The 21,102-nt window shown below is 35.6% G+C and overlaps 2 protein-coding genes across 2 annotated transcripts in view; one reads left to right on the top strand and one right to left on the bottom strand.

Moving 5' to 3' along the window:
- The window catches only part of LOC129743520 (sodium-dependent serotonin transporter-like), a 90,439-nt gene that overhangs the window by 20,480 nt on the left and 48,857 nt on the right, over positions 1 to 21,102 (top strand). Inside the window, exon 2 of the mRNA XM_055735557.1 lies at positions 15,381 to 16,462. Within this exon, the coding sequence (XP_055591532.1) occupies positions 15,916 to 16,462 (547 nt within the window). The 5' untranslated portion in view covers positions 15,381 to 15,915. The remainder of the gene's footprint in view (positions 1 to 15,380; positions 16,463 to 21,102) is intronic.
- On the bottom strand, positions 4,603 to 6,143 carry LOC129747222 (coiled-coil domain-containing protein 34-like). The gene is made up of 4 exons (XM_055741318.1): positions 6,018 to 6,143; positions 5,800 to 5,950; positions 5,335 to 5,719; positions 4,603 to 4,991 (listed from the first exon to the last, which is right to left on the bottom strand). The coding sequence occupies exons 1-4, from the start codon at positions 6,062 to 6,064 to the stop codon at positions 4,780 to 4,782; spliced, it is 795 nt and encodes a 264-aa protein (XP_055597293.1). The 5' UTR covers positions 6,065 to 6,143; the 3' UTR covers positions 4,603 to 4,779.

Below are 21,102 nucleotides of genomic sequence, written 5' to 3'. Positions count from 1 at the left end.
GTGATTTTTATCCGTTCACGTATCAAAAAATCTCAAAATTGTCTATAATTTTGATAATTCAAATCACCCAAAACCAACGGAAAAAAGAAAAAAAAGTTTTTTTACACAGGTTCTAGATGATTTTGAAAATCAGTTTTATTGTTGAAAAAAGTGGTGTTTTTGACAACTTTTACAAAATCCTTAATTTTAATATATGGATGATTTTTTTTGGAAATATTTTTAGTATGTTTAGAAGCCAAAAAACACGGCTTTATTTTGTAGAAAAAAGAATTTGTCTATATTCGATGTAGTTAGTTTGAAAAGCGATCAAAAACAGTCGCAAATGAGTGAATTCACGTCATAATAAAAGGGAAGTTTTTTATTTTACGAGAAAACTCTGACTTTTTTTTAAACAAAAAATGAGATTTTCTTTGAAAATGATAAGACGATTCTAAAACTCTAAAATTTATAGAAATCGGTTGTAATCTAGCTGAGTTACAACAGCGCGAATGAGTGAATTCACGTCACAAAATTTGATTTTTTGTTAAATTTTATATGAAAAATGTGCTCTGAAAGCTGTTTTGACCCTCCAGATGATCGGATTTTAACAAATCAAGCATAATTTTGTTGATTTTTTTAATAAGTTTATTATTTTCAAATAAATATACAAAAAGATTGAAAAAAAAAAATTTTTTTTTTGTGAATCTTTAAATGAAGACAGTAGTAATTTTAACACATGATCCCTCAATATGTTGCTATTCAAGTGCCAATCAAAATAATGAAAAAGTTAGGTGCAGATACTGAAAATTTATGATTGTAAAAGTCGGAACAACAAAATATCGTTTTTGAAAGTGTACATGAAATTTGAAGACTCCAAAGAATGGTTCAGTATAACCTCAGTATAACTTTATATTTCGTGACGTGAATCCAGTCAACTACCCTGTTCTGTTTGAACTGAGTGAATTCACGTCACAACTTCAAATAAGCATAACTTCGTTCATTGTTGTTCAATCGAGATGCTATGTACATCAAATTGTGGGTAATTGTTTTTTTTACAACTCATTGGAAGACACCGATATTCTATTTCCAAAGAGAGAGCAGAAAATAAAAGTTGTATGTACTAAAGTCCAAAATGGTTAATTCTAGCGTGAATTCACGTCACAAAAGTAATCAATCATAACAAAAACAACTAAAATTTTACAATGACCAAATTATGTTCATTTTGAAGGAAATTCAATTTGCGACCGTTTGCTACAATTTTTTTTTCATTTTCAAGTGAATTGGTTGACTTCTAGAATGATAACAGTGCAGAAAAGTCCGGAAAAACGATTTCACGTCACGGTGGAATGTGTCTAATGAGCTTTTTGGTGTGGGGGAGTGTGGTGGGCCGCTACAAAAAAAAACAAAAACAAGGGCACGGAAACTTTACGAGCGGATTCTGGACAACAGCAACAGGTGCATCTTAATGGACGAAGAAACTTACGTCAAGCAGAATTCAGGAACGCGTCCAGGTGGATGAGGCCGACTGCACGATTCTATGGAAAAATTTGGGCAGAAGGTTATCCCCCTTTCTTTTGGCTGTATTTGGCAGTGTCTTTCTGACAATAACATCATTTTTAAAACATAATTTTTTGACTAATGTTAACCATGATGACCATTGTTTTTAATCATACTGATCTTCAATAAACCGAATAAGAAAAATTGAAATAATAAACTTATTTAATTTTAATTGATAGAAAGATGTTCCTAAAGAGTTTTCGATAGAGTTCTAATTTCGGTATCGAATTTTGAATACGGCGAATGAGCCAACATCACTGTTTCGAGAAAAACGCGTTCAAAGTTTGACAGCTCCATAAGCTCCCAGAAAAAATATTATTTTGTTTCCTTTATTTCTCAAAAACCAAATATCCTTCAGATAACTTTGTACAATCAAAATGTAGGTCTTCGAACGTACTTATTCACCCAGCTGATAACTCAGTTTGTTTACATTTGGCGCATTCGACCTATTCAAAATTTGCTAAAATGAACAATTTTTGCTGAAAAATCAAAACTACTTGAAATAAGGCTTTTACTTACGCAAGTCCTTCATGCCGAAAATTGTTAGAGGCTGTTCGAGCCAAGCATACGCGAGGAATACGTGTGGTTCCCTAACGTATCTGCTTTATCAGGTGAAATGGTTCGCAAAGTGTGGCCAATTTTCATTTTGAAGTGATGTCCTTGTTCTGATCAGCTGCTTGATCTAGGTGTGGAGACAAACTGTGATAAACACAGGAACACGTCGGATGCACTTCTCGTCAACCACAGCGATTGCCCGGTTTAGGTCCTCTAGAACCCGATCCATTTTCTCCTCGTCCACAAGCGGCGGGTTTTCAATCAAGAGCTATTCAACGAACCTCTTTTTGCAGGGTATCTTTACTTTTGCTCCCAGCATCTCGATATCCGCATACTGTCTTGATGACACCGGCGATGTAATTCCTCGTTTCAGAACAAGTTGCCAGGTTGCCAATTCATGGTCCGATCCATTACGTTTGAGCTGATCTGTTCGAACTGTCAATAGCTGAACTGCTGATTCGAGCAATGTCCTGTGTGTCTAAAAACCGATTCAAACATTTTTTGTGAGTACAAAATCACGTTCAATTTGAAACGTCCAACAAGCCAGAGTTTTCTCATCAATTTATTTCTTTTACTTAAAGACTTAATTTTTGTTGATATTTAACACATTACTGACCGGAGGCCTATTATTTAATAGTCTTTCGGTTGCCTGAGCTGTAACAATTCAGATGTAACTTTACCTAAGCATGATTATTGCATTACTATTATAATTTTTACGTGTCCCTTCAATTGAAAGTCATTCTAGTGTAAGCTTGCCAGATTGCCCGGTTTTATCCGGGTTTGCCCGGATATTTGATGCAAAATTTCGAGAAAGTCCGGTCCGGCCCGGTTGCCCGGATATCGTGAAAAAAGTCCGGATATTGCCCGGATTGTTTCACAATTTTCACAAAGAAACCAAAAAAAAAATCAAAGTTTTTAAGTAAGTTTCAGCAAAATCGATTAACGGTATGGAAATTTTCAACGGTGTTTCAAATAATTTCGCTGATTTACTTTTATAAACCTCTAAATATTTAAGTGATCTAAAAAGTTTTTGGAAGTCTGCAATTACATTAATAAAATATTAATTTAATTTTTTTTGGCATTTTTTCTTTGCTTTTATATATAATAACACCTTAATTTTGCCCGGTTTTTGGATTTGAAAAATTGAAATCCATGCCCGGATTTTGCCAGGTTTTTTTTTAAAAAATGCCCGGAATTGCTAGGCCCGGATGGGAGTGGAAAAAAATCTGGCAACCTTATTCTAGTGGTAGGTACCAGTGCAAAAAAAAAACAAATTCCGAGAAAACAGGCGTTTTTGTTGTTTGGTCATTTTTCATAAATTTTTCATAAATTTTTCATAAATTTTTCGTAATTTTTCATTTTACTTTCGATCGTAGAAGTATGTAAATAAATGTAGACTAATATACAGAAAATCATTATTATAAACTCAACTTTGCACTAACATTTACCAAAAACAACGGAGTATGCTCCCAAAATCCGCAGATTGGTAATGTGTTATGAAAAAAAACTGTTTGTCTTAAAAAAAAAAAGGGCTAATCAATTTGGGAAATAATTGATATAAGTTCTCATTTTTTTTAATTTCAATTTCAAAGTATTATACGTAGAAGCCATTACAGTGGATTTGGGTTGTTGAGATATAATTCCACAATGTCCCCGACGTCGAAGCACCTCTTATTTGCAAAATGAATGTACCTAGCTAAAGTTTAAGCCCGTTCTAGTGGGGCACCAAAGGTGAATAAACAAAAAGCATAAGAACGCAAAAATCGGACCAACTGCAACGAACCGGTTGTTTGTCGCCGGCTGACGGTCACGCCGGAAATGACATCGCTCGGTTGTTATTTGATTGACATTTTTTTTTTCAAACTCACCAAGCTTGCTCCCCACCACTTGACGGTTGTAAAAAAGGATAATCACCGATTTGATTGTGATCGGCTGTTGGTCGAGCTGCGAATCACGGTGTGATTCGCAGCTCCAATCCGACCAGGTTTTTAGTAAAATTGAAAATCATCGATTTCCACTTTTCACAATGGCAACACGTTTCTTGGCATTGTAAAAAGCGGTAAATCATCGCTGTTTATTAATAGCGGGAAGGCGTTTCAGTCGGCTCACGAAATGAATATTATTCTATCGCGTCTTGCTTGCTTGCATGCCTGGAGGTTTAGTATTTCTTTTTTGTTGGTCTTTCGAATCCAGGGTGAAGGTTTCTTGGGTGCCAGGATTCAAACCGCTTCCAGAACCGGAAACGCTTTATTAGCATAGTGCTTTCACCGTAAGGCAGCAAAGTCAGGTGAAATAGTGTTCATTTGCGAGCGGTTAGAATCTCAATTGCAGTTCTCAGTCAAAAGGAAGGAAAAGGAAACAGCAAAAAGATTGCAACGGTTGAACCAATAATTCATAAAGGTTTTTCAATTGTTACTTCAGGGTTTTAGAATGGATTCCAAACACATTTAAGGCTAGGAAGTTTGTGGGCAGGGTAATCGAAGGAGGCGTTGTTTACCTAATCCATGAGAATATCTCTAAATACAGGAAATTTATTGTCTTTCATTACGACTAACGTCTAGAAGAAACAATAACGGAAATAATAGGCGGCTTGCTTGTTAATTGGCAATCACGGCAAGTCGTAAAGGTCGTCGTCGCACACTGGGATTCTCCTGGAGTTAGACAACCGTCAACAAAAATGGCCGCGACCTAGTCAATATTGCTCTGCCAAGGTTTCGGATTGATAAACATTTTCGAAATGGAACCCCGCAGCGATTCTGTTCCTTGGTTCAAGGGCACCGGTTTCGGCTTATTTTTGGACGTTTTCAGCCATTCCTCGTAGAACATGGTGGAGAGCTCTTTGCGCTGTTGTTTGAATTCTTCCTCCATCCGCTGCTTTTCAATTTCTCTGAGTTTGGTTTCTGGATAATGTAAATAAGATAAAGACGTTGTAGCTTATTTGGAAAATGGCTCGAGTCTGTTATTTAAATATGAAATAATATAGCAATTACATTTATTGCTTTAGTTTAGTTAATCTTTTAATTCCAAGAAGGTAAATGAACAAATTGATAAATTTAGAATAACAAATTGACTAATGAACAAATTTCAAAAACTCAGGCAGTTTCGAATATTTTTTTGAATTTGTCAAAACAGACAAAAGTGACCAAATTGAAAAAAAAATTGAAACAATTGACAAAATTTATCAAACTGGACCAATTAAATTATAATTATACCAAGGATAACACCAATACTAACGAGCTCTACCTTCGTTCTGTTGTCTCACTCGGCTAAGCCACACTTTGAAGTTGGACTGGCTTTCGTCGCTCGAGATCCACTTGCCGATCGTTTTGGTCTTGTTGTTGTCCTCCTTTTGTACTTTTTCTTTCTGTTTCTGTTCCTTCTTTCGTTTTTCCTGTTCCTTACGCTCGAGCCACCGTTTCATTTTCTCGTCGCTCTCCTGTTTGCGTTTTTCCTCTTCCAGCTTCTTGCGCATCTCTTCTCGCTTTTTCTTGGTGCGTTCGTTTTCTCTCCGCTTCCGGGCGGCTTCATTCTTTGCTTTGAGCCACTTCTTGTAAGCCTCCGGATCGTAGGAACGGGGATGTCGATGCTTACCAAGGGGAACCGTGGTGCTGGAGCTTGAATCTGAATTCTGTGGATGGGGAGAGAAAAAGTGGGAGGTTATGATTTTCCGGAAGATAGTTGTTTGCGATTTGGTTGACGACGGATTACATCTTCATCCCCAAACCCTCCGGGAATTCCGTAAGACGGTCGTAACGTTTCGCTGGTCAATGTCGATATCATCGAGTTCGAATCGCTGTCATCCTCTGAGCTGTCCTTCGAGTAGCGTTCCTTCGAGATGAAGACAGCGTTGTTGACTCGGCTGTATGAAGGGGGGAAAACGTTACTATTCAACTCTTTCAAATGTATGTAGATTAAATAAAAGTTACCGTGTTCGGTCCTGCTTTTGATCAAATCGATCTTCATAGCTGCTCATATTTTTTTTAAGTTGAGAAAAATAATTTAAACACAGATCAACTGACTGCACAAACTTTGAAACTCTGACAAAGAATGATAACGGATGTAGCCTACTGAGACTTGGTCATAAAAAAGAGTACCTGCTGGTGAAACATTTGAAAATGTTATTTTTTCAAATGATGGTTAATTCCGAGTTCGAGATTCTTTTTTCTGTATATGTACATAAACGTTGAGTGGAAAATTGTTGAAAATCTCCTTTTCAAAGTGCAGTAACTCGTTGAGAAGGTCAAATATGTCTTCCGAAATGAGTTAGTCGTTTATCTTTAAAATATGTTTTTAACCTTTCCTTCACCGCCGAAAGTCAGTATTCACAAATATGTACAGCGTTTATCAAAAGTCTTCCGAGGAATCGGGTTTTCCGTCCTCAGAGGAAGGAAGCTGGGTATCATGTCTTATATTTTTGCCATTCTCAAACCGCACAATCTTTCTCAAGAAAGGAGGAATGGTGTTTGCAATCGAGTTAAAATCTAATCGTATTTCGAACTTTCCAAACAACATGGAACTTGGATCCAAAGAAGGGAAGAATTAAAGGGGTTTTCCGGTCCCAGTTCTACAGTTACAGGTGGCAGGTTGTAGACATTGGGGGAGGTCGGGTTTTTCCGAAACATTTGCGACTTGTTGCCTTTGGAAAAGAGTTGAACGAGTGAAAACAGGTAAGGAATTTTCTTCTGCCTTCTCGCTTGGCTTCTTAGCACAAAGTCCTAGATGGAAGCTGGAAAAAATCTGTTTTCAGCCAGGAATGCGACCAACCAAAGATATGGGGCATAAATAAAAGGAGCAAGTTGTAAAAGATTTCGGATTACGAGATGAGTCAGTCGTCAGATGATGGTGGGTCGCTAGGTTGTTGGCGCGTCATAGCGTTTCATTGATGTTTGGAGAAGGAAAGATTTTTATCAATATCAATGCGGAGGCTGCGGGGAATTTACTGAGTTCATCCTCAGTGATATAAACATTTACCGTGTGGTCTGTTGGCCTAGATGAGAAAAAAAGTTGTGAAGACACACGAAAAGCCGTTAGATCGGTTGGAAATATTTTTTTTTCTATTTGCTTGTCCAGAGTTCGGATATATTTTTCTTTTAAAGAAACAGATTTATAAATAATACTGTAAAACCTATATTTTACTTGCTTAATATGTTAAAATTTTATTTTTCAGGGGGGAGTTATGACATTATAATTTCATTTTCTCAAGTTCCAGATGGTTCAAATTAACGTGCCTATAGTAAACATAGTCTCTTTAGTTCAAATGGTCAAAAGGGATTTTTTAGTTGCATTGACATAACACATAACGGATTGTGATATCTCTGATGTTCTCTGTTTGCTGTTTCTCTCTAGACTGACTCTAGCTCTCGCGTATGCCCAATATTTATACTGTTCCATACTCTTAGAACACTCATCTCATTACGTGATTTTATCTTATTCTTCAGGATGCCACACTCTCCCTTTGCACAAAAATCGTTCACTTGTATCTATCCTTTTATTCAGTCTTTTTTCTATTTCCTAATTTTGATTGTTTTTGTTACCTTTCTTAACAACATTACAATCTGTTTTTTTTAGTTTTCTCACTATGTTTGTTTTTGTGTTTTCTATCTTCTTATCATTTATTCTATTCATCTCTTCCCCTCTTTACAAATGTTTGGTTCTTTTTTTCTATAACTTTTTTTCAAACCTTTTTTCAGCCTAGTTTTCTATTATTATCTTCTTGTATTTTATGTTCATTACTGATATTTTAGCTCCCAATGTTTTCCTTTTCATTTCTTTTTTTTTTATTAGTTTCATTTTCATGTTAATTGCCTCTTTTGCCATTTTATTTTTAACTTTGATGTCTTTCGAGTTTCTTTCTCTCTCTTTAACGAACAGTTTCAATAGATCAATAAAGTTAATATCTCTTATTTTTGTTTATTCTTGATCCATCATATTTTTTCTAATTCTTCTCTTAAATTTTCACACATTGCGATGATTGTTTCTAATTAAATAAGCATCATAACAATTCCTCACCCCTTTTGTTTTCTTTTTACGGTCTCGTTTGTTTTATGATTTAGGATTCTTTCCATGCCGACCTGACCATGAGCTTATTCTCAGATTCAGGATTTTTTTCATTTAAACCTGATCATAGCTGATTCTCAGATTCAGGATTTGTTTTTTTTTTTCATTGTCACCTGACCATGAGCCTTTACTCAGATTTTTGTTTTATTTTCGACCTGGCCATGAGCTTATACTCAGATTCAAGTTATTCCATCCACACCTGACCATGAGCTTATATGTACTCGGATTCAGGTTTTTTTATGCAGTCCTGATCATGAGCTTGTTCTCAGATTCAGGTTTGTTAAGTTTCAGGATATGTTTTAAATGTTTTATTCAGGATATAAATGAAATGTTTTATTTCTGCGTCTCACAGTATTAAAAACATTCAATCGTCTTCGGTTTGGCAAACTTTCCACCTCCGACAACTTACCATCTTGCCAACTCTACCAGGGATAAACTTCACAACCAACGTCCGGGAACCACCACCGTGATGCATCGCCATCGCTCTTCCATCACCATCGTCCTTTCATCACAACCGGCCTTCCATCGCCATCGTCCCTGTACCAACATCATGCTGTCACTGTCCTTCCCTCGATCCAAAAAAAATTCAGAATACTCTTTCCGAAGGAAAGGCAGTGCTCCGTGCAGGTCGCCAATGTGATATCTCTGCTGTTCTCTGTTTGCCGTTTCTCTCTAGACTAACTCTCTTGGAACACTCATCTCATTAAGTGAGTTTATCTTATTTTTCAAGATGCCACACGGATGTCTCGGTTACTTTCGGCAAAGGATCAGGGAAATGGGTGTTCTTGGGCTTTAACTCATGTCCATCAGCCCAGGAGGTAAGCGCTATTCTCAATGAGTCTATTTTAAAAAGAGAGATCACCACCAGCGTGTACAGCTGTAAAACCCCATGTAAAAAAAACGACTCGCGTAACATTTCATAAAGGCGAAATCAGTAGTTTGCTCAAATCGAGAAAAACGTGTTTGAGACATCCAAGAAAAACCATAATAGAAATTCAAACACCATTAGTTCAAAAAGTATTGCTCAATATTCAATCATTGTTGGTGGTTATCGAAAATAGTGCATTTTTCAGTAAGTTTTCGTTATTTGTATGTTTCGTTCTATCTTGTTTTCTATTCCAGTTATGCCTGGAAGTTTCTCCCAACAAATCGGTCGTTTTGTATCGGTTTTGCAACTACATATTGTAGAGATGAGATGAAGGATATGCGGAAATAAATCAAATTTAGGGAAAAACAGTACAAGACGCACCAGCGGGGTAAGATGGCACATGCCATTTTTTCTCAAAAATACACTAACCTATGGCTTCGAATGAAGTTTTTCTTCATTTTTATTGTAGCAAATAAGCTTTTTCATCATTTATTAGTTGGAAAGTTCACAAAAACCATTTCAGTTATAAGAAACAGAAGATTTAATGGAATCTGTGTGAAACTTGTTATTTTTAATGGGCAACATATAAGGTTTTATGGTAAACTAGCTTGTGCAATCTGATGAAACTATAGCTCATCGTTTTTCCACTGGTATGCACTTTCGGAGGACTATAAATATTTTATTGTATTTTTCTTACTTCCCACAAATTTAAACTAAAAACAATTATATCGAAATTGGGGCAAAATGCGCGCAAGACCACGTGTTCTACCCTCAAATTTAGAATGCTGTAAACTTTTGAAAAAACCCAAATATCAAAACAAAATGTCATTCTTTTTATTTGCTGACTCCCAAATAACGGTATAAATGCATAATTATAACAAATTTCGTCCTTCTTCGAGTCAAAAAGTTGCACCAATATTCGACTCGAAAAAGATTAACAAAACCTGTAATTTTAAATTGTTTTCCTTGAAAGTTAACGAAGATTCATTTATTATTACAGCAAATGTCCAGTAAAAAAGTTGTAGACTGAAAATTAAATGTCACGTAATTTGTTTTTCAACCTGTAAAATTACGGTAAATGTCCTGCTCCTTTTTGTTACAGGTTATTTGCGTAATTTCACAGGAAATAATTTTTGCTGTGTATAAGGATGTAGAAAAGTGTATTTTGAAAAGCGAAATTTTCGATAAGTTTAACAATAATTTCTTTATTGTTTTATTTATTTATTGTTCACGGTCTTCGACAACTTAATATCATTCAGACTGATTTCTTAATCTATGCTTAAAACTATCTTTACTTATATTGTAATCAAAACAAACACAAACTTGATTAAACAATTTACACGATACATCAAATGGGTTGTAAAATTCGTTGGATAATAAATGATTTTTTGCCAAAGTATGGTTGGTTTTCAAAAATACAATGAACATGTAATTAAACATTTGATGTTTCAATTATTACATTTCGAATAATCATTGTTCTTTTCTCACCACCCTTTCCATATGGTGCGTTCCGTCCACTTGGTTTGGCGTTCTACCCCGCAGTTTGTTTTCTGGCTGTTCAAGATTTTTACATAAATACAATCAAAATCGTGTTTTTATCATATTTTATCTTTATGATAATACGTAAATCTAATCCCTGAATCATCGTAAACTTTCAATTAGGTTCTTAGACGATTAGTATCGCTGTAAATAGCGATTTTGCTTAACTGCTGCGTCTTATACAGTTTTCCCCTAATAAAAACAAAATAAAAAATTCGGCAACACTGAAGATAAATAAAATAAAATAAATTTCTATGGCAATGTTTGTTATTTTGGCAATACTAGACAAACCAAAGTCAGTCATGATTGATAGACGTGTCTGAGTGAATCTCTCAGTTAAGATTCTTAAGAATCGTAAAATCACGACAAATCACAGATTTTCAAGGTTGATGCTCAGATTGTTTAGAAAGGGTTCCGGCTCTGATAAATAAGTCGGAGAGGCTGGAAAAGCGTAGATTATTCCTGCTTTAATTGTTCGTACCTCCGGTAAATAAGACGGAGAGACTAAATAGAAAGCGGAGATTGTTAATGCTGCTCCGGTAAATAATACGGAGAGGCTGGAAAAACGTGTTTTGTAGAGGCTGCTGCTCTGATTGTTTGTTTTGATTTGGCCTTCCGGTGGAAATAACGGAATGGCTTGGGAAGCGCAGATTTTTTAAGCTGCGGCTGATTGTTTGTTTTGGTTTCGCCTTCCGGTGGAAAAAAGCGGAATTGACTTAGGAAGCGCAGATTTTTTGCTGCTGCTGCTAATGATTGTTTGTTAAGCCTCCCAGTGGAAGAAGACGGAATTTAAGCCAAAAATTCCATGATATTATCAACGACATCCTTGATGTTATAATTTCTCCAAAATGTTCCTATTGAAGACCATCGTTATTTTCCTTATAAGTTGTCTGCAAAGATCTGCATGAGTAATAGGGAGTGTATTCGAAAAAAAATGCAACACTTTGTTTTGTGAATAACTTTTGAGTGCATGCATGGAAATTGATAAAATTTTCAGCGTAGCTGCGTGGTAATTATATGTTCACACTAGCTGACCCGGTGTGCTTTGCTACACCTTTCAAAAACAAATAGTATTTTCAGAATTTATTAAAATTTTTATTGTTTTGTTGGCATTATTTTAAATCAAATTATAACATAATTCTAAAGCAACCGCTATAAAATGAGAGTTGCAGATGGAGTTTTGAATTACAGTACAAAGATGACTGAAACTAATTTTTTGAATCTTGAGCTATAAATTTGTGTTAAAGATCTGATAATTTTAATCTGTTTCTTTAAACTCCACCCTGAGCTGGGAGGGCCCAAATTAATCGTACGCAAACAATCTAACTTATAAAATATGGTTGTTTTTGCTTGATATGTTCTAGATTTATGCTAAAAACTGATAAGAGAGCCCCCTCCCCTGTTCTTTTTTTCACCTCCTGCTGAATGGAGGTCGTGATCTTTAATAATCATACCCATTTTTTTCGTTCCCGAAAATCCTCTTATCCTCTTATATAGTTCCATTGATTGGTTGATAAGTTTTTAAGCTTTACAACGAAATATATATGGAGCCTTCTCCTTTCTTCCCCTCTCTACACTGTAAAGCGTAAGGGTCTAAAACAATCGTAGAAACATATCTCGTAACCAAGTACTTTTCCATGTCATATTTGTGTCCATTTGTTGGCTTCGTTAGAACTTATTCGTTGAGAACTTATGCTAATAAAATTGTATTGGGCTCACCTCCCTCCTCCTTTGTACCTACTCACTGAAAGTGTGTCATATAATCATAGAATCATACCAAAATGATTTTCATGTTAAGTTTTGTCCATTTCTCGGATTTTGTAAGAAAAAAGTTAAATGTAAGCCTCCTCTTCCCCTCCTATATTTCTAATTCTATCATCCTATTGCAAGAAAGGAATTGTTTCACATAGAAAAAGTATTTTTCGTACTCAAATGCTTTTTGATGCCAAATTTGGTTTCATTTGCTCGATTAATTCTCGAGTTATGCAAAAACATTGTATGGAAGCCCCCCTTTCCTCCTTTATATCTTTCCGCTAAAAAAGATGGGTCCTCAATTTATAATAGAAACATTTCTCGTATCCAAATATCCTCACATGCCAAATATGGTTCAATTTGATCGATCAACTCTCTAGTTATACTGAAAATTGTAAGGGAGCATCCACCTCTTTGAAGGAGTGAGGGATACCAAATATTCATAGAAGAATTTCTTGTACCCAAATATCGTTCCATGCCAAATTTGGCTCCATTTGCTGTTGTAGTTCTTGAGAAATGCAGTAATAACTGTATGAAACTTCCCTCCCTCTTTCCTTTCTCCCGCTGGAAAAAGGAAGGGGTCTTAAATAATCATAAGAATATGTCACGTCAATTTGACTTTTTTATCACTTCCTCTATTCATATTTCTAGATTGAGCTTGAAAAAACTTCTCACATTCCTCTCACTTCATGGAAACAATAATTTTCACTTTTATTCAAATTTTAGCTCACTGTTGGGTTCTCTAGGACTTGTCAAAAAAAAAAAAATGAAAATGAAAATTTTGGTCGAATAGTTCATTTTCAGCTGTTTTTGGGTCTCTCACTGTGACATTTATGTATTTTTCTCGATCCTGCCTAAAAAAATTGGGCAATGATCTTCAATTTTGGACGCTATTTAAAAAACTACTTGACAGATTGTCACCAAATTTTGTACACGTAACCTAGTAACCTAGTAATGTTACTTTACTAAAAATTTCATCAATTCCCATCCATGCATTTAGTAGTTATTCACAAAACAAAGTGTTGCATTTTTTTCGAATACACTCCACTTCGTCCAATAAAGATATTTTTCGACTTTAATTTTTGTTCAACAAGTACGCCATCATAATGCATCCTATAAACCACCTTTTTTCAAATCAAAGCTATTTTTTTATCACGTTCGCTGTTTCCTTAAGCTTGTCTTTCAAAGTAACTCAAAACATTGAATTTGGCACAAAATCAACATATTTGACTTTTCCACCACCGTTTTTGCGTAATGGCACGATTTCAGATTAAACTTAAACACTCCTTAAACTCCTGCTTTGCAGGAAAAACGGTCGCATTTGGAGGCAATCTTCTTTGTATTTTTAGTCATTCGTCGTGTCAATTGCTATGAAAGTCTGAGTAATTTGCAGTTTCACAGATCGTTAGCCTCCTCAAGTACTAGACACTATTTTTTTTTCTTCTTGGTTGTCTCCGGGATATACAGGCGAGACTTGTTAACGAAAAATTTCTGATTGAAAACATGCCATGCCGCGTTTTATTGTTCATTACTAAATTTTTCAAAATGTCTCCCTACAAGCAGTCTAAATATTTTGCGCACGATTTGACCACCGTATTTTTGTTTTACTTTACCTTTGGGCAGTTTTTCTACCTTGTAGAAATGAAGTCAGGCTTATTTATTAGTCAGCTAGACGAACCAGTCAAAAAATTTGACTTTTTTATCACTTCCTCTATTCATATTTCTAGATTGAGCTTGAAAAAACTTCTCACATTCCTCTCACTTCATGGAAACAATAATTTTCACTTTTATTCAAATTTTAGCTCACTGTTGGGTTCTCTAGGACTTGTCAAAAAAAAAAATGAAAATGAAAATTTTGGTCGAATAGTTCATTTTCAGCTGTTTTTGGGTCTCTCACTGTGACATTTATGTATTTTTCTCGATCCTGCCTAAAAAAATTGGGCAATGATCTTCAATTTTGGACGCTATTTAAAAAACTACTTGACAGATTGTCACCAAATTTTGTACACGTAACCTAGTAACCTAGTAATGTTACTTTACTAAAAATTTCATCAATTCCCATCCATGCATTTAGTAGTTATTCACAAAAAAAAGTGTTGCATTTTTTTCGAATACACTCCTTATGCGTAATATGCTTACGAGTGGCCACTACTAATTGATCCTTTGGTTGTATAAGTGCTTTAGTGTTTTTTTTAAATATATGTTATCGTGAAATCTTCTGAGAGTTTGTTCAACTTAGTGGAATGTTTTGGTGCATAATACAAATTCAGCGTAATGGTCAACAAATGCCCTAAATTAAAAGGCTGGTGCAGTCAAATGCCGTAGAACGAGCGGCCGTTTGGCAAAATATGGGTTTATTTTGGAATATGTTCTTTTCTAGAAATTTTGTAATCAGACTTGTTCGTTGAATTAGTGTTCAATTTAATCACCAAAAATTGAACTGTTGGTAGTTTTATGAAAGTTAAATATTTTAAGGAGATTGTTGTTTCGGACCAACATTAAACAAAATGTCTTGAAAACGCTGAAGAAAAAAACATTCTACCTTTTCGTCCGAAGCTTTTGTGCGGTTTTGCTGACTTACTGGTTTTCTTCCCTTTTTCCCGAAAGGTGGGTAAGCTTTGTTTTTTCACCACCCTCCCCTCCGAGAAAACGCAAATAGATGAACAATTTTCCTCCTGAACGCACAATCTTGTGGTTTTTTTTCGTTGCGCTCCTCCTCACTCTATGATGACAAAGAATCGGTCGGTTGATGGAATGAATGTCTATAGTATTACACTTTTTTGGACCGGACAAACTCAAGGGAAAAAAGTAGATACGTAAAGGTAAAAAATGATGACTATGTCATTAACGGAACATCACCGTATCCGGCCGCAGCAAAAGTTTACTACATTCCTAACGGTATTTATTTGTCGGTTTTCCCCTGGATGATTTTCCGCGGTTACTGTCCCAATTTATCTAGGACACGTTTGGGGGAAAACGTAGAAAAAGGGAAGCCACATCTTTCAGTAAAACTGCTGGTTTTTTTTGCTATATTTTCTTACTTTAATTTTTCTTTCTTTCTCATTTTTTACAGATATACATATTGTTCCGAACCCCACTCGCAATGACCGCAACCACGGGTAATAATGAAAATCTTTCGACGGAACACGGCCAACGACAACGGCGGCGAGATTAGAATCTTGACGTGGCCATCGGCAGGTATTTTCTCGTCTCTCCCGTTCCGGAAACTCATTTGCACCGGCCAGGAAAAACGCACCCTGCTGTGGTCAACGATCCTTTCCTTGGAGTCGTTCCTCTTTTAACCTAGCAAAGGTAAAAGAAATCTGTTTCCTAAGCCTTTCCTTCTCCAATAGTAACTGGATTGAAAAAGTTTCCCCACAGCATCTGAGGGATAACCCTAGTTTTTGCTCACCTAAGTTTCGTCTATCCAGCTTAACTTTAAACACTCGAACTTAACTCACGGCCTGCTGAATTGCAAACAACAAAAAGCCATAAAAAATCACATTGTATGCCGACTACTGAGCCTATCGTACCTCCAGTAGAAGCAGACGAAGAAGAGGAAGAAGAAGCAGAAGGTTACGACGAAGTAGGCGGCGCTGCCAGTGAAGATGACCAATGATACGAATTCTTCCAATGTCAACGCTGGCTTTGTTGATCAGGCCAACTGCAAGAAGCGCGAATCGTGGCACACAAATGGCGACGCGGCCGGAGATGGAGCTGGTGGTGCATCCTCCATGGCGGATCCGGACGCGAATCCGGACGACGAATCCGGTGAAGGTGGGCCAGGGACCATCGGTGACCATCAGACGAAGGAAACGGCTGCCCTAAATCCTAAAAGTGGTGCACCACCTCCTCCTCTCGGCGGAAGCAAAGAGCGAGCCCTGGTGGTCACCCTAAATGGGGAACGGCGCCGCGAGACTTGGGGTCAGAAGGCCGAGTTCCTGCTGGCGGTGATCGGATTCGCCGTCGATTTGGGCAACGTTTGGCGTTTTCCGTACATTTGCTACCAGAATGGGGGTGGCGCTTTCCTCATCCCGTACTGCATCATGTTGCTGTTCGGGGGGCTGCCGCTGTTCTACATGGAGCTTGCCCTGGGGCAGTTCCATCGATGCGGCTGTCTCTCGATTTGGAAGCGCATCTGCCCTGCACTGAAAGGTAAGCAGCGAAACATTCAATTACCTGCTCTATACTTCTTTGGTTTTATTTCGGCAATGTTTGATTTCCCCGGAGGGAGATTGGTTCTGCAAAACTGATTCGGTTTGTTGGATGAGTACAGCTAACGTTGACTTCGAGTAGTTTAACAGATGAAAGAGTAAAGTTGTTTTTGGTAAAAGGGTCAAAAAACTGATTCAATTCAAGGATAAAATAAAATTTTAAATTTTTTATTATTTTTGGTTCTGATTTATCAGCAGGATTAAGAATTCAGAAATAGAATTGAAAATTCTTATATCCTTATGATGGTTCAAAATTGCTTGATTGGGCTTCAAACCACAAAAATCAAGAGCAACAAAAACATTTAAACAGCGTTGCCACTAGAGCCAGCTTTTAACTGGTGATAAACGGTTCAAAACAAGAAAAACAGGTTTAATCGCTTAATATCGATAAACATAAGTCTTTCGAATAACTTGAAAGGCTGGTGCAAATTTTGGATTGGATAGAGATTAACATGATTAAAATATATATGTTTTTTTTTTTTGCAAGTAGGCACCATAAATTTAAGAAAATCTAATGCATCTGCAACAAGTATGTATCATACATATAGTAAGTAGGGTAAATGTACCCGACCTTGGCACCTAAGGCATGGTTTACCCTTTTTTTCAACATTCCAACCTTCCTGTTGAGTGCATCATATAACATCCTTTGAAGAATTTACTTGCTAACTTGCTTAGAGTTCAACAAAAATATGTTTTCTCCATGGAACTTTCATAAATGTGAGTAAAATGCATGCCAAGTACTCACTGCGGTGCTCCAATTACTTGGCCGCCGTACCAATTGTTTGCCGTTTCGATGATCCGATTCTTGGCCTCCAGCAAAGTGCAATAGATCTTTACCAACAATGCTCAATTGACAGTTAACAGAATCGTTGGCTATTCTGAATATAAGGCCACTGACAGAATGACGTCAGCTGAGCGTAAAGTTCTATGCGACGTTGGAACACCAGGCGCCACTCATACAACAAAAAGGCTTTTGAAAACATTGATGAAATTTGGTTGAAAGGGAAGCACAAAATAAGCTTTCATTTCAAAAAGTCGGAAGTCCAGAAATTCCGCAACTTGATTGCAACACATAGGGTTATTTTCACTACCAAACAACTGTCTTCATATTGTGGAGTTTGGCTTCATAAAGTAAGAAATTGAAAAATTCCTTGAATGGTATTTTAAAAATTTGCCCTTTTGAATTTGTTAGCTGAGATTATGAGCTTCTAGCAAGAGCCATCTCGAATGCCGGGGCGTTGCGCAGTGGTTTGACACGCCAAATAGATGTTAGAATGTAAACTTTGCTAAAACATTTTTTTTAATTCGACTCACATAAAATATGTTAAGGAATAATTGGAAACCAAACGAAATTTTCCTGAACTTCCAACTTCTATTTCCATGCCCAAGCAATAGAAAACGATTCCAAAACTCAATTAATTATAAATTTTATATACTAAAGTCATAAATTGCCATCGATCTAACAATTTTTAGATTCCAAAACTCAATTAATTATAAATTTTATATACTAAAGTCATAAATTGCCATCGATCTAACAATTTTTAGATAAGAAAAACATCTTAAGTCTTGTGAGATGCTTAATTTAATTTAGTTGTTTTTAAATATTTCGGACCACTGTGTTCTGTAGGAGACCACGTGGCTTTTGCTCGGCAAACTGCAATGCAAATGCTGTTCGCACGCATACGAATGTACCCTCGATTCATGGTTCCCAAATAGCGATTTTTGCATTTTCAATGCTCGGATATGACTTTAAGTTAGTCGAATCACTTATGTTCTCCAACTTATTTCCAAACTAAAGTTGATAGAAACGATCTTATCATACAACCCAATTAGTATGAAAACATTTGTGCGTAGTTTTAAAATGAAGTTTTAGGGAAAACATCAGCCCAAAAATACTCTTTAATGAACATGTATTTTTTCCAACTTCCAACACTGGTGGTGTATTTCGATTGAAGTTGCATGCCAAGAAAAGGAACAAAATTAGTTTTAAATTTTTATTCAAAACCTAAATAAATATTCTCTCTTTAGTCTTTCTAGTATTTTTTTTATTTTTGCCGAGTTTAACTGTAAGCATGAGTATTTATTGCAAATTTTTCAAATGAATGTCCGCGTTTGAAATCGCATGTGAATTTAACAGTTGCACTAGAAAGGTTAGTTCATCTGATTTTCATACGGTGATTTCCAACATAATTTCCTCGGATGCAGATCGAAAAAAATTAACTTCTTTATTAAAGTACAAACAATCAAATAATTCGGTATGCAGAGATTTGAAACAAATTAGTCTCTTCGCAATGAAAATATATTCAAAATTTTTTAAGCTCAATTTGGACCTGAAAAACATGAAAAGACATATTGGCATGCCAAGAAAAGGACCATGCCAGAATAGGGCTCACTTACCCTATATGGTTAACCGGTTGGATAAATATCATGCCATTTAGTTGAACACGAACTACCATCTAGATTTACTAAAGACGATATTTTTTCATTTTTGCACGTTTTAACATCAAGATGCACTCCATTCAATAATATATGGCGAACTCGGGGCTTGTGATATAGCTCAGTTGGCAAGTCTGTTGTCTCCTGAGCCGATGTCCGCGAGTTCGAGCCCAAGAGTAAACATCGAACACAGTTGTACCGGATAGTTTTTCAATAATAATCCGCCAACTGCAACGTTGATAAAGTCGCGAATGCCATAAAGATGGTAAAACGACTATAATCGAAACAAAAAAACAAAAAAAAATATATATGGCGAACAAACTTCATAAAATAAACTAAAAGAGCCTCACAACATAATCAAAATTAAATTAGAATTCATTTTCGTTCTAAAACGGGGATTTCTTTAAAATCTCTGCCATTCTCGTATAAAAAAATCCAATATGGCTCTCGGCACTACCTTATTAAAATGTTCCTTGATGAAATTGTATGTTTTTCTTTACAATTTTCCATACCAAATTCGAACTCATTGCGCTGAATCTGGACTCAGTCCAGATTTTTTCAAAGAATCGCTTCCTAAATTTAGTTTTTGGTTGATAGTTCTGGGAGATGTAATAATAAAATAATAAATGTGAAATTTGCCATACAAGGCTAGCAGCGCACAGTTGCAGTGGTCCAAAAGGGCTAAAAGTGGAACTTTTTTTCCCAGCGCCGGCGCAGAAGACCACTTCACAGCTTATTTTGAACTTTCAGCAAAGGAAGCAAATCCAGCTGCCGAGAGCTTTAGAAGTAATTTTTACATTATTTCAAATTTCCGTTAAAAACCAACATCATTATCAAATTTTTCTGAAATTTTACGATGCCCTCAAACATGACGATTCCAAAATGGTATTTGTGATCAATATCGGTAGATGCAGCCAAAATGCTATTTATACGTGTTGAATGTTGAGTATTTTTTTCATCACTCATTGCTCTTTGATTCGCTCTATTTTTTTATTTTTCCAAAACACCTTTTAAACAACACACATTCAGCTTACTTTGTGCAAATTTTCAAGCAAAAATGTCCGATGAGTGATTTTCTTCAGCATTTGTAAAGAGATGCAATTTAATGTGGAACACCCTTTAGTAAGTAAAGTGGTTAGACCACAAATGTTATTTTAATTATTTTTTCAGTAAGTCTCTTCATTTATTGTGACCAATGTTAAAAATGCAGAACGCTTCAAGCCGTAAATACAATTACTTACTAATACTTACTTACTTACTTACTTACTTACTTACTTACTTACTTACTTACTTACTTACTTACTTACTTACTTACTTACTTACTTACTTACTTACTTACTTACTTACTTACTTACTTACTTACTTACTTACTTACTTACTTACTTACTTACTTACTTACTTACTTACTTACTTACTTACTTACTTACTTACTTACTTACTTACTTACTTACTTACTTACTTACTTACTTACTTACTTACTTACTTACTTACTTACTTACTTACTTACTTACTTACTTACTTACTTACTTACTTACTTACTTACTTACTTACTTACTTACTTACTTACTTACTTACTTACTTACTTACTTACTTACTTACTTACTTACTTACTTACTTACTTACTTACTTACTTACTTACTTACTTACTTACTTACTTACTTACTTACTTACTTACTTACTTACTTACTTACTTACTTACTTACTTACTTACTTACTTACTTACTTACTTACTTACTTACTTACTTACTTACTTACTTACTTACTTACTTACTTACTTACTTACTTACTTACTTACTTACTTACTTACTTACTTACTTACTTACTTACTTACTTACTTACTTACTTACTTACTTACTTACTTACTTACTTACTTACTTACTTACTTACTTACTTACTTACTTACTTACTTACTTACTTACTTACTTACTTACTTACTTACTTACTTACTTACTTACTTACTTACTTACTTACTTACTTACTTACTTACTTACTTACTTACTTACTTACTTACTTACTTACTTACTTACTTACTTACTTACTTACTTACTTACTTACTTACTTACTTACTTACTTACTTACTTACTTACTTACTTACTTACTTACTTACTTACTTACTTACTTACTTACTTACTTACTTACTTACTT

This window comes from Uranotaenia lowii, chromosome 2 (genome assembly GCF_029784155.1).
Source record: "Uranotaenia lowii strain MFRU-FL chromosome 2, ASM2978415v1, whole genome shotgun sequence".
NCBI lineage: Eukaryota > Metazoa > Arthropoda > Insecta > Diptera > Culicidae > Uranotaenia > Uranotaenia lowii.
The sequence above is the reverse complement of the archived record's forward strand: the minus strand, read 5'-3'. Positions and strand labels throughout refer to the sequence as shown.

Excerpts from the sequence above, each read along its gene's own strand:
- LOC129747222 (XM_055741318.1), bottom strand. The coding sequence starts at position 6,064 with ATGAGCAGCTATGAAGATCGATTTGATCAAAAGCAGGACCGAACACG. Across the intron at positions 5,951-6,017 it reads CAAAAGCAGGACCGAACACG|CCGAGTCAACAACGCTGTCT; the intron begins GTAACTTTTATT and ends CCCTTCATACAG. Across the intron at positions 5,720-5,799 it reads GAGGGTTTGGGGATGAAGAT|AATTCAGATTCAAGCTCCAG; the intron begins GTAATCCGTCGT and ends CCCCATCCACAG.